Here is a 13,155-nt window from a genome sequence, read left to right on the forward strand (position 1 = left end):
TGGTAAGACGGGACACTCCAATAGTCACGTTCATTTGGTTAAATGTAAACAAATTGTGGAATTGGTCCTTAAAAGGTTGATCTCAAAGACGTTCCCATAGATAGGCAATATTGGAAATGTAAACCTTTCAAAAGGAACTTCATCAAAGCTCTTCACTTGTCAAAAGTTTGGATAATATGTTAGAAGATCAACGCCAAAGACTTGTCCTTGCTCTCATTTACAGTAAAACCACCTTGTTGAAGGATGGGGGATTTGCATCAGATTACTGCATGCTTCCCAATAATGTTTTTCCACAGTGCTTGTCTATATTTACATAAAGTAAATAGCAATTAAGTATAGTATCTCCTTGAAATGCTTGTGTGATGCAAGAACAGATCACTTAGAGACATGGGTCTCAATTCCATCTGAAAATCTTTCATTGACTTCTCTGTATCTGTTTCTATTTCAGTTTGAAATAGAAAAACAACTAGACAAGTCCCCAAATATGCAAATCCCATCCACCTGCCAGCATCAAATGAGTGCAGAAGGACATTTTTAAAAGCCTTTCAAATAACCTTTCAACTCTGATAGTCTAACATCATGCTCTGTAATGCAAGAATTCTTTTGACAGCTTATAACTAAACATCTTCATAAGAACTTTTATTCCAGCATAATAATAGTAATAATACGTTGACTATAACTGAATAGCACAGTACAATCAACACTATTTACATGAAAGTCTCAGTTGTCCGTCAGTGTAGGTCCACGTGTTTAAGAGCAGAGATGGAGATGCATCCAGTGGAAGGTGTTAGGTTTCTTAACCCTTCTGTGCTGATGCAAGCTCTGCAGGCTTTATACTCTGTATAAACACTCCCGTTGGTGTCCCAGGAGAACTAACAAGCAATACTGTGAATTGAAAAAGGTCCCCTAAAAATTACATAAACCTATGTGGGGAATCATGTCCCAAAAATCAAACCTTTTCCGTATGTTTATTTACCTATGATTCGAATCCTTCAATTTATGAAATCCGTCTTTGAAAACAAAGAGGAAAGACTCATTATATTTCCCTTAGATGTTTCATAAGCTACTGTTATTGGCAGTTATCTGCACAGGACAGATAGTGGACACCTGACTGCCCAGGTTTCTCTGGGCTCTGCATAAAAGCACCATTAGAAAATGATAATACAATTACAATTCATGTTGTGTGTGTATATATACAAACACATTTAGAGGTTGGCGTAGTATCGATCTCTGTTCTGATAATCTCTGTCGGCAAATTTAGCGTCCTTGTTGTTGTGTGGAATCCTACCGAAGGGGGCGTGGTCATTGTAGCAGGTGTCAAAGACCTCGTCTACCACCTTCTCTGCCTCCTCCTTGCTCACCTTCCTCACCGCCAGGATGGAGCGCAAGGCGCGGCCTCGGACACACTCCTTGACACAAGGAACCAAACAGGACATTTGTTTACTTAGCCATGACAAATTCTGCACACTAATTGTAATCTCCTGTTTCACATGAGAACACAAATGTTGTCTGTAATTCGTCATTAAAATCATATTTGAGACGGGGAGCTAACAAATATAGGGAAACAGTTACGACAGTACCTGCTGGTGCTGTTTGAGGCCAAAGTTGAATCTAGACACTTCATTGTAGAATGAACAATCGCCACTAAGATTAGCTGCACGAATCTTAGGAGAGAAAAACAAACAAAATTGAAGTAGGTATGGGGACAGACATGACAGGAGTTAAATGAATGGAAATGATTCATGAATGTGGGAAATTCATTTCCCCCTGGAGATTGAAAGGTATCTTTTAATAATTCATCCATCGATCCATTTAGTCATTCATCCATCCATGTTTTGCCTTCCTTTCTTCCTCACCTCTGAGCAGGCCAAGTGCTTGAAGTTGTTGAACCAGTCCACGTGAGCCCGACAGTGGTCGAAGGCATGGATGAGCTCGTGTGCGACCACACGGTTCATGTGGGACTGCTGGTGAATGTTGTTTTGACAGAGAACGATCTGGAAGGAAAGAACAGAGTCCTGACAAACTGACAAGGCAAGTCATCTGCAGGCAACTTACTTCCTTAGCATCTTGGATATTGGATTTTCACCTTCAGTCGTGTCTAACAACAAACTGCCACATGTTCCATACCTGTGATGATGTTGCATCAAACCCTCCACTAACTGTCCCATCACAGTCTTCACAGGAAAAGTGTCTGTCCTTGTACACTGCGCTGAGGAGACAAGAAGACAACAAGGCTGGGTATAGCTCAGTGGTTAGAGTATTTGCATGTCCAGGAGGTTCAAAATCCACTCCGTGCAGCACTTCCACACGTTTGTCTTGTCTGGACCAGCTCTAATATAGATCTCCAGTTTAGCATAGGACTTGAATACTTCTAATGAGATCATGCCTTTGAAAGTAACTCACCACCCTGAACTTTTCATAGCTCCAAGGAGAAGTTTTGCATATGGACCTGAGGGAAGAGACACATGTGTTATCTAGTCTGACAGGCAACATGTTACCTAGCAAACCAGAACACTTTAGTTAGCTAATAATTTAGAGTCCCTAATCAATGGGATATGCCAACCAATTGGTCTATGGCAAAAGCTAAAGTAGGTGTCCGTAGATAGGGGTTATAATATGAGATGCAGAAATTTTGGGACGTAACTTAAATTGACATTTTCATTGGGTTATCTTTATCTATCTAGCTAGCTTAGCTACGCTGCTGGCTGGCTACTTACTAGTATCCAAAGCGAATTGAAGCATGACCTGACACTTGTGGTTGAAAGTGAACAGGGTTTCAGCAATAGATCCCTTCGAATATTTCTCCTTGCTCCTATCGGGGAATAAATTGTATCCATAATCCTCTTCTTGTTGTTTAGTTTGGTCCATTGCATGGAACTGTCAGTAAATGAACTCCTTTTAGCAAGCTAGCTGCTAAAAGGTCACTAGTGTTTTGTCAAGCACGTGACGTAGCTGAGCCAAAGGTGAAAGGTAATGTAATATTTGTATAGATTATTTTATTATTCCACTATATATACAGACGATCTGGCGTAAAATAGTAATATGGTTCCAATATAAAATAGTGAAAATATATACTATTAATAATAATATAGACATTACCGACAGCTGTCTACCTATGTACGCACACGTTCGACGCACACGGAACAGGAAACTCAAAGTTCGCTGGTTCATTGCTGTCATGGCGCCGAACACAAACATTCAAGCTATTGCGGTCACAGTAAACTAATCATTACACCTGTTTTCTACGACCAGCTTCTCATACTTACTTTGGGATTGAAATAACAGGTATTCTGTTTGGTCTCTGAGACGTTCCTGAAACAATTATTTGACTGGAGGCAAGTTATTACTTCTGTATGTTGTTCAATGGCAAGGCATGTTCCAGTTAGGTTATCGTTAACTCTAACACGGCACCCTAGCCCTAGATAGCTAAGTGCTAACGTAATGTTAGCAAAGAAGTTCTAGAACGTCCCCTAGACATAGTATGCATGAGCGGTTTAGTTCTTACGAAATGAACGTCATCCATCTTCAGTAAACTGAATGGCTATGATCAAGTAACGTTTGAAGCAATGTCTTTAATCACACTCACAGGGAAGCATGTCTGGACCGAATAAAGCTCTGGAGTTGCAGCTACAGATGCGTCAGAATGCAGAAGATCTGAACGGTTTCATGAAAGAACTAGACAGCTGGGAGGTGGACATGAAGAAGAAAGATAACCAACTAAGGACTGGGACCCTCGGTGAGCCAGAAGTACGTTGCTATCCACCAATTGGAGGACCACTTGAAGTGTCCATAGGTGGAAACAATTTATGAGCAAGCAATCGAAACTGATGGTGTATGTCTCTCTCTGTCTCTCTGCCTCTGTCTCTCTGCCCCTGTCTCTCTGCCCCTGTCTCTCTGCCTCTGTCTCTCTGCCACTGTCTCTCTTTTAGAAAAGTATCCCACCTGTGCGAAATAAGGATTACAAACGGAAGAAGAGAGTGAAGAGATCCCCAGAGGGCAGTTCAAAGACTGAACCAAACCAACCTTCGAGGATAAAGTCTTACGATTACCAGTCATGGGATAAATTTGATGTGGTAATGCAATAACTTAACTTAAAAGTCAGATGGCTGAGCGGTTAGGGAATCGGGCTAGTAATCTGAAGGTTGCCAGTTCGATTCCCGGCCGTGCAAAATGACGTTGTGTACTTGGGCAAGGCACTTCACCCTACTTGCCTCGGAGGGAATGTCCCTGTACCTACTGTAAGTCGCTCTGGATAAGAGCGTCTGCTAAATGACTAAATGTAAATGTAAAAAAAATATTTATATTATTGATCCATCATTGTTTCTTATACTAAGTACAATTGTGTATGTGAGTAACTCAAAGCAACAGGAGATCTGTATTTTTGGTTCAAACTCTCAAACTTCACTCTAGGACAAGGCTTTGGAGTCAATGGATAGGGAGGACAGCCCAGTGGAGTCCAACGACTCGGATTCAGAGGAAGTTGCTGTCGACCAGGAGAAAGCCCTCACAGAGAAGGAGAAAGTACGGTTGGCTCAACTGCATAGTAAAACGACACATGCCTCATTCAGTGTGTTAGGAAAGAGTGACAACGCTTGTTTTTGCAGGGGAATAGACTATTCAAAGAAGGGAAGTACGACGCTGCTATTGAATGTTACACCAGAGGCATGGGAGCAGACCCTCTCAACCCAGTCCTGCCCACCAACAGAGCTGCCTGCTTCTTCAGACAGAAAAAGTATGTGTCAGTTTCTCCCTCATTGGATTATCTGTTAGCCATTAAGGCTATAGCAGACCGGCTAAAGGCTTTTCACGCCTCGACACTCCTAATGTTCCCGCCAAGCCCATCGTCACAGATGGGCTTGTTCTTATGTCGCTGGTGGGTTTGTGATGAATTCAGAACTCGTAGGGTCCGGGTGAGAGTTGAGAATGGACTGTGTTCCCTGGTAGGTTTGCCGTTGCTGAGTCCGACTGCAACCTGGCCATCGCGCTGGACACGAAGTACGTCAAAGCGTACGCTCGGAGAGGGGCTGCTCGCTTCTCCCTGCAGAACTACGCGTCTGCCTTAGAAGGTAAGTGGACGCTGGACAGGGTAACCTGACACCGTGTCGTTTAAAGACGTCCTGAAGTCGACCGATTTGGCCGCTGTCATCGAACATCTGCTTCTTCCCCATCTCTAGACTATGAAACTGTTCTCCAGCTGGACCCTGGCAATCTGGAGGCTCAGAATGAAGTGAAGAAAATAAATGAGGTCAGAGTGGCTTCCTGGTAGATATATGCTACAGTGCTGTATGCAGTTACGGTCCTACTTCAAACTGTAAATATCCCTCCATGTAATTACCCTGTCTTCTTCTCTCCCTGCGTAGGCCCTAGCCAGCCAGGGTGGGGGGCCCCAGAGCCCTGAGGTGCAGGCGGAGCCCCCGGTGGTGGACTCCAAGCAGCAGAGGCTCCAGGAGGAGCAGCAGAGACGACAGGAGGCCGTAGTGCAGAAGGACAGGGTACGACCTCCCCCTGGAGATGCCCTCATATCCTGACCATCTTCATTTCACAACACGGGTTCAAACCCCACTCTGTGCGTCGCTTTGGATGAAAGCATTACTAAATGAATAGATGTATTCTTACGATTCAGGGGAACGCCTACTTCAAGGAGGGGAAGTACGAGGCAGCTGCTGAGTGTTACAGCAGGGGGATGGAGGCAGACGCAACCAACGTCCTCCTGCCTGCCAACCGGGCCATGGCCTACCTGAAGCTCCACAAGTAAGCAGAGGCACACACATGCACAGAGAGACACACACACATACGGAGTACTTGAAACTCCAGGAGGAGGCAGAGGCTGTGCTGACCAGAGGCTGTGCTGACCAGGTACTGCAACGTTGGGAGACATTGTGTGTATGTCAAGCTCCTTCTCACCTGTGTGTGTGTGGTTCTGTCACAAGGTATAATGAGGCAGAGGAGGACTGCAGCAAGGCCATCGCCCTGGATGACACCTACTCAAAGGCCTTTGCCCGCCGGGGGTCCGCCAGGGCAGCCCTGGGACTCCTCGCCGGGGCCAGAGAAGGTGAACAGGACGGCACACACCACAAACTGTGTTATCTTGGAAGTGGAGCTCTGTGTTCTGTATTTCACCTGGCGTTGGTTAGTTTGGCTTCAGTGTTTGACTTGTTTTATTTGTGTTTTGTCTAGACTTTGAGCAGGTCCTGAAACTGGAGCCAGGAAACAAGCAGGCGTTCAGCGAGCTGCAGAAAATCACAGCTGTATGTGACTCGGCGGCCATTTTGAATTCTGTGTCATTTTAGAAAGCCTGGACAACGTCATGGATGCTTTCTGACAAGAACATTTGGGTTTGTTTCTCCCTGCTCCCATTTAGGACAAGGCCGTGAGCGGTCTGCTGACTACAGAGGAACACGTACAGAAGAGAACGGTACAAGCCATCGACAAACCACTGCACCTGCGGTCAACAGTGAGATACTTTATACTTAATGTGATATTGAGTTACAGTGGGAAAGTGTATTAGCAAAAAGATAGGGAAAATAATATTAAGTCAAGACAATGTACCATGCCGTTGAAAGGATTGGCATTGCTTTCCCAGAAGCCCTTGAGAAGAGTGGACATCGAGGAAGTGGGGGGGAAGGTTGTGAGGATGGAAGAGCTCTCGGTTGGATCCTCTGCCCCCCCAGCACCCCCCAGCAGTCAGCCGTCAAAGTCCACCGTCTCCCCCATCCTGAGTGGGGGCCAGGAGGGAGAGACGTCCTCCCCCCTCTCCACCTCCCCCAGCGCCAAGGTCCTAAAGATAGAAGAGGTTTTGAACCTCCCCTCCCCGACTCCCCACAGGTAGAACCATGCCGTTTTGAGTCCTGGTTCTCCAGCTTGGGGTGGATCAAGTCAGCTGACCCAGACTGTGTGTGTGTTCCCCAGGGGCCCCGAAGGGGACGGGGGCAGCAGGCAGGATGAGCAGCCCAGGAATGAGCAGCCCAGAGCAGGTCAGACACAGACCCTAGCCCCCTCCGTCTCGACCACCACCACAGCAGACACCACCCTCGGCGTTCCTCCTGCCCCCAGCAGCAGCTTCCAGCTGGAGACAGACCTCCGGCAGATAAGGGGCAGCCCTGAGCTCATCTACGCGTACCTCAGGGTGGGTGTCGGAACACGTAGCTCCAGTGTTAGCTGACACACCAAACGCCCTGAACTTCCTTTGGATTTAAGTTCAGTTCTGTGTTTGTAATAACAAAGTGTGTGTTTGTGTGCATGCACGTGTGTGCACATACAGCAAATCAAGCCACAGAGCTACGTCCAGATCTTCCAGAGCTCCCTGGAGCCGGACATCCTCAACCTGATCCTGAAGACCGTACACACTTTCTTCACAAAGTACGTACACACACACACACACACACACACACACACACACAGTCCTAATCTGTATTCACCCAGCTTGATGGAAGATCTTGCCAACACCCCTGTCCCCCAGGAGTGAGTCTCCTCAGCTTGTACTGGAGGTGCTCGGCAGTCTGGCCAGCGTCAGGAGATTCAACATGGCCGTCATGTTCCTGTCCACCCCTGAGAAGACAGGTGACGTGTCCTCTGTTCCTCACAAACACCAGAACATTCACTTGTATAACAATGCTACATTTGATTTCTAATAGGCCTTTCTTGCACTCAAGGTGCTATATCCACCCTTTATAGGTATAACTCAGTGGTTGAGCACTTGACTGCAGATCAATAGGTTGTGGGTAAAGAAAAAAAAAAACTGTACATCGCTTTGGATGAAATAGTACGTCCTCTCTGGATAAGAGCGCCTGCTAAATGACTTAAATGTCCTCATGCTAAATATAAATATTTATAAACGGCACAGTGGTAGCACAGTGTCGTCTTGACATTTTCGGCTAGAGGTCATACTTCTGTGGTAGCTTGTCGCTGAACAGGATGTCTCCTAGCTGTTATTGTACTTATGTTGTGTTTACATTCTGTTCTTTTCCTCCCAGTGTTGAGAGAACTGTTTGACTTCCTTCGCCAAGCTGGACTGGATGTTACAGCCTTGCAGAAGCAGTATGGCGTGTGACAGAAGATCCTCTTAGGCACCTCTCACGTATACATGAGTATCTAGTACAGTACCGTATAGTACAGTACGGTACAATGTACTCAAAGACTTCAACACACCACCACCCCCTCAGTTTGATGATCAGTTTTAGTTGAGAACACCGCTGCACCGTGGATACAGATAGTCTGCTGCTGTGGATGAGTTATGTACCGCCATATTGGCACGTGTGGGGTGACCGTGTTGTCCATGGCTACAGACCAGGGGCTGACATGTTTGATCTACAGACAGCATCTTCCAGTCTTTTTCAAACCTTTCTGTATGGCTTTTTCATAAGCATGTTGTACCTTGATAGTGTTCTCTCTTGACAGTGATATGATGGATGCCTTTGAACGACAGTGTGATTGGATATGTGGAGAATCTGGGGAATGAATAAAGACGTGTTTATTTCTTATCCGCTGTGTTGCCTCAGTGTCACTGCCAACTGACTGGATTTAAAAGTGAAAGGGCAAAGATGGTCCAACTGTTGCACACGTTACTGACATTACAGTAATGTTAGGGGTATTACATTATTTTACAGCAGTACAGTGTGACATTACACAGATTACGAACGCTGAAACCAAAACGTGTACAATCGGTGAAATGGCTCAACTGTTTATTAATCACAAAGAAATGGCAGACAGCCTGAAAAATGGCAAGACCAGTCAGCATATCACATTTGTTTCATCAGGAGAATATGCTTGACCTAAGGGTTGGCAACAGAGTGAACCTGGTACAGCTAAAGAAGCATAGACAGGACGCCTGAATGTTGGAGAGAGTCCTTTGTGGATTGGACCATCCCACTGTTATTCTTATATAGTTTTGTGCTATTTTCTCCAGGACCAGGCTTTAAATGGTCATACTTTTTCAACAAAGGATCTCTGGGGCTAATGTTATTTTAAAATCTGAAAAACAGTCTCTTAAATCTATTTACACATGGTAGACATTAGTAGGCGTGGCTGACTTCAGTAAATGTCCAACAGCAGTTCTCTCTTGACAGCGTTGTGGTCAACAGCCACACCAGTGTGGGTCTGTGGGAATGAGAAGAGAAATGGAGAGATATTATTACCAGCTGGTATCTGAATATTGCACACTTACTAGTAACAATTCAGTTCTTCAGAGGGGTGTAGCTCAGTTGTAGAGCGTTTGAGTACAGATTAAGAGGCTTCACGTTGAAATCCCCCTTGCACTGTTTATCGCTTTGGATAAAACTTGCCGTACATCATTATTTCATTCAGAGAAGTGGACCCGACAGTCGTCTTAACTACCTGAGACAGAGAGAGTCTCGTTGACGCTCGCGGTCCTCCCAGTGAGACTGTTGTGGGCCTCACAGCTCAGCGACTCAGTGGGCACATAGCGACTGACGGTCACGTCCACCGTGCTTCCTGTCATGGTGCGACCGTACACGGTCCAGGTGAAGCTACAGGAGGGGGAGCACTGGGCCGAGCACCTGAACGTAGCCTTCACCCCCACGTCTAGAGAACGAGGCCCTGAGATGGTCACGTCGGACGGGCCATCTAAGAAAGGGACCATCGAAGATTGAGAGATTACCGTCGATTTTCCCATCCTGTAATATTACCACGTGCTCATTCATTCTTTAAATCATTCCAAAAATAGGTGTTCGTATTGACAGACTGAGTAATGGATAGGCAGACATACCTATGGGAATCACCATGGTCTCAGAGGAGCTGTGTTCTTTAGTGACTGGGTTGTAGGCTACGCAGGTGAGAGGTCCTCCCTGTAGAGGGGCCCCCGAGGTCAAGGAGAAGGCTGCATTCAGAGCCACCAGCTTGCCGTTGTAGATCCAGGTGTAGGAACAGTCTGGGTCGCATTCAGAAGAGCACAGGAGGGTCGTGGTTGATCCCGGTAACACGTACAACTCTGGTCCCACCGGGCCTGTCTCTGGCCGGACAATCGCAACATCAACTGGTCCATCTGGGAAACCGGTCAAATCACTTTTGTGTTATTTTTTTATTTCGATTTGTATTAAAGTTAAGATTTTCAACATAACATCCTGACAGTTTGTAGTAAGTGTGAATAAATACTCACAATACACATTCAACTGGTAGCCGATCCCTTTCAACGACTGCCCCCCCTGAGACACGACACATTGGTACAGTCCTCCATCTGACTGCTGCAGTGGGCTGAAGGACAGAGTTGTGTCCTGGAGGGAGAGACTAACTCTGCTGGACACAGGTAAAGGAACGCCATCTTTAGTCCACAAGATGGAGGCTGGGTTCTGTGAGCCCACACATTGCAATGAGTAAACCTGGCCTGCCACAGGCAGTGTTGAGGAAACAGGATGCACAGAAATAGGATCTAAGGAAGGATAGGAGAGGGGAAAGGAAGGAAGGAAGGGAGGGATGGGAGAAGAGAGAAGAGAAGATGAGAGGAACCAAGGTTGTCTTCACAGACATCACTTTGCAGTGTACCACACTCTCAGTAGCCATTCACCAGTAGATTATTTGCAGGTATACCACACACTATACAGACACTTCTCTAACTTCTTTAAACAACTTACCCTTGTTCATTTGATGGTATACAGTTCACAATTGTCCTTATTTCCCCTTCATAGCTCCACAATGTAAACCTGAACAGTAAATTGACCAAAGACTAACACAGAGTCGGCACACTTCTTTCCTTTCTGCCATGCTAACAACGGCTATCCCATAATGCTAACCAGCTTACCGATGACGGTCAGGGTGGCGGTGGTGATGACCGTGAGCCCCGATACGGTGTTCTGGGCCTCGCACGTCAGGTTTTCTGTGTGGGTGTAATCACTGACGCTGATCACCAGCTTGCTCATCACTTTGCGCTTGTCCCCCTTGTGAAGAATGGGCACCTGGATCTGGTCTCCCGGGTAGGTGTGTCCATTGTAGGTCCACGTGTAATTGCAGGAGGGCGTGCAGTAGACGATGCAGAAGAACTTGTACGTGCTCCCCAGGATCACGGTGTTGGATCCAGCCTGGTTGCTGATCGAGATGTCGTCTGGTCCAGCTGAGAAAGGGCAAAGGGGAGGTAGTCATGGGAGCACGTAGACCAGCAGGAAGTAGTCATAGGAGCCATAGTAGTCATATCAAGTAGTCATATCACTAATACACATACATAAACACACAGATAAACCTCAGGGGTTTTTACCCCTCAAGATACCATTGTCATAAATTGAAAAACCGAATGTTTCCTTGCACGTACTTGCCACCCACACCAAGGTGGTTTTGGAGATGAAGAGATGGGAGGCAGAGTCCTGGGCCTGGCAGGTCAGCGTCTCCGACATGGCGTCCGATGGGGGCGTGATGGTGAGGCTGCTTCCCTGGGATGTGACGCCCGTGCTCTGGCCCTCGGAGCCGGTCGTCCAGGTGTACAAGCAGGAGGGGTAGCAGTCGGCCGAGCAGGTGAAAGTGGACGACTGGCCGTTGGACAGCATGCCAGGACCGGAGATGACGATGTTGGAGGGTCCCTCTGAAGGAACGGGGAGGTCGTCAGGGATAAGATCACAGTCATAAGCTCACACCCATACACACTAACAAAACCCTAGCACCCCCCCCCCCCCCCTCTCCCCTAACCCCCCGACCCCCACGCACACAGAACAACCACAGCCCCAGTACCTGTGACCTGCAGGGTCTTCTTGACGGTGACAAGATTCCCAGTGGCCGGGTTGAGGACCACACAGATCAGAACCTGGGGAGGCACCCGAACCTGAAGCTGCAGTCTGAGCTCCGGGCCCTGGGCAGTCTGGTCTCCCCGGGTCCAGCTGAAGATACAGGCCGGAGAACATTTTGCAGAACACTGGAACGCGTAAGGAATCCCCACAGTCGCGACGCTCACCCCAGTGATCTCCACATAGGTCGGCCCATCTGGTCGCAGAGTCACCAGAAACATAAACAACGTTCTGACAGAATGAACTCCCACTTTTCCATTCACTCAGATTTTGATTTAAGTACATTTATGATACCAGATATAAAAAAATGCATACAAAATATTGACTTTATATACTTACAATATGCTGTCCTGCTCTGTGCTCCCTCGCTGACAGTTGTTCCTAAAGCACAGAAACAAAGAGAAAGGTTTCAGAAAATTACAAAGTCTAACCAACAAATAAACCCACCCAAAAAATGTATAAACCAAGAGAAAACTGGACAAAATCAGTTTGTTTCAACAGTGAGTTCACAAGATGCATTCTATAAGATCAAACTAAATTGCATGTGTATTAGATTAACTGTTCGCTAGAACTCGAACACCAATGCATTCCCCTCAATAACGTTGTAGTCTACTCTATACCTGTGTCATATGGCATTCTGTCTTACCTGTCAGGCAGGTGAGCAGCAGAGGCAAACAGAGACTTAATAGAACCATGGTGCTGCAGGGAACCAGGGAAGAAGACTGCAATTATCCACAGGACTGCTACTTCAGCTCTTATATCTCCTGACCAAGCACTATCTTATCAGAAACCAATGCAGCAAATAAGACAAAAAGGTTTCACAATATTCCCAGCATTGTTGTATAAGTGTCCAGCCTTAGATGGTTTATCAGCTAGACTTCATTGTGTGTGGTCTTGGGCGTACAACCCTGCAGCATGACATCGGGCGTGATTCTACTGTTTCTTCTGATACAGCAGGAGCTGATGGAGTGATTTTTACGAGGGACACAATTGGCGTTATACGTCATTGTTTACCTCTGTCCATACTGGAGGAGGTCACAGACAAAAGATGTAATCTCTGTTCTCTTGAAATTATGTTTTACTGATAGTAACTCTGCGCTTTCAGTCCCTTTGCTGTTGTTTTTCAAGAGAAAAATGGCCCCTTTTTCAATCGTTGATAAAGAAAGTTTGAAAGGCAACTTGTGGATTCAATTATTAAGGTTGATATTGAAACAATGTTAGACATAATAATTGGTTATTTAATATTAAAAGATTAATTAGGCCTGTAATGTAAATAGGTTGTTGAAGTCTTTTGCACTTGTTTCTGTACTTGCTGGGAGGGGAACACAATGATCAAGACTATTTAACTTTTAAATAAAATATACATATAATTATTGAGAGTGAAAAGGCTGCCCAATTTGATTAAAAATTGATTTCAGTTGTTGAATCTACA

General features: G+C 46.0%; 2 protein-coding genes across 6 annotated transcripts; one reads left to right on the forward strand and one right to left on the reverse strand.

The window, feature by feature from the left end:
- Positions 1-480: 480 nt before the first annotated feature.
- atp23 (ATP23 metallopeptidase and ATP synthase assembly factor homolog) lies at positions 481-7,465 on the reverse strand. 3 transcript variants are annotated; one of them, XM_067254698.1, is made up of 7 exons: positions 7,419-7,465; positions 2,718-2,812; positions 2,404-2,449; positions 2,128-2,209; positions 1,857-1,994; positions 1,581-1,664; positions 481-1,409 (listed from the first exon to the last, which is right to left on the reverse strand). In XM_067254698.1, exons 2-7 carry the CDS (start codon positions 2,740-2,742, stop codon positions 1,206-1,208), a joined length of 579 nt encoding a protein of 192 aa, XP_067110799.1. In that variant the 5' UTR covers positions 2,743-2,812; positions 7,419-7,465; the 3' UTR covers positions 481-1,205. The 3 variants fall into 3 exon arrangements, with proteins under 3 accessions (XP_067110799.1, XP_067110800.1, XP_067110798.1); XM_067254699.1 differs by lacking the exon at positions 2,718-2,812 and having other exon boundaries at positions 7,419-7,443; XM_067254697.1 differs by lacking the exon at positions 7,419-7,465 and having other exon boundaries at positions 2,718-2,923.
- On the forward strand, positions 3,171-8,471 carry rpap3 (RNA polymerase II associated protein 3). 3 transcript variants are annotated; one of them, XM_067254695.1, is made up of 17 exons: positions 3,171-3,285; positions 3,589-3,747; positions 3,930-4,073; positions 4,411-4,521; positions 4,605-4,732; positions 4,945-5,066; positions 5,175-5,245; positions 5,361-5,492; positions 5,624-5,751; positions 5,931-6,052; positions 6,178-6,248; positions 6,362-6,454; positions 6,584-6,825; positions 6,910-7,126; positions 7,262-7,359; positions 7,460-7,560; positions 7,974-8,471. In XM_067254695.1, exons 2-17 carry the CDS (start codon positions 3,595-3,597, stop codon positions 8,048-8,050), a joined length of 2,010 nt encoding a protein of 669 aa, XP_067110796.1. In that variant the 5' UTR covers positions 3,171-3,285; positions 3,589-3,594; the 3' UTR covers positions 8,051-8,471. The 3 variants fall into 3 exon arrangements, with proteins under 3 accessions (XP_067110796.1, XP_067110794.1, XP_067110797.1); XM_067254693.1 differs by having other exon boundaries at positions 3,222-3,335; XM_067254696.1 differs by lacking the exon at positions 3,171-3,285 and having other exon boundaries at positions 3,598-3,736.
- The last annotated feature ends 4,684 nt before the right edge of the window (positions 8,472-13,155 follow it).

This window comes from Osmerus mordax, chromosome 17 (genome assembly GCF_038355195.1).
Source record: "Osmerus mordax isolate fOsmMor3 chromosome 17, fOsmMor3.pri, whole genome shotgun sequence".
In the NCBI taxonomy this organism is placed as follows: Eukaryota; Metazoa; Chordata; class Actinopteri; order Osmeriformes; family Osmeridae; genus Osmerus; species Osmerus mordax.

Bases quoted from the DNA above. Each gene is read 5' to 3' on its own strand.
- rpap3 (XM_067254695.1), top strand. From the start codon at position 3,595: ATGTCTGGACCGAATAAAGCTCTGGAGTTGCAGCTACAGATGCGTCAG. The intron at 6,249-6,361 runs GTATGTGACTCG...GCTCCCATTTAG, and splicing joins AGCTGCAGAAAATCACAGCT to GACAAGGCCGTGAGCGGTCT. The intron at 7,561-7,973 runs GTGACGTGTCCT...TTTTCCTCCCAG, and splicing joins GTCCACCCCTGAGAAGACAG to TGTTGAGAGAACTGTTTGAC.
- atp23 (XM_067254697.1), bottom strand. From the start codon at position 2,868: ATGGACCAAACTAAACAACAAGAAGAGGATTATGGATACAATTTATTC. The intron at 2,450-2,717 runs GTAAGTAGCCAG...CTCTTCCCTCAG, and splicing joins TCAATTCGCTTTGGATACTA to GTCCATATGCAAAACTTCTC. The intron at 1,995-2,127 runs GTATGGAACATG...CTTTCCTTCCAG, and splicing joins TTGATGCAACATCATCACAG to ATCGTTCTCTGTCAAAACAA.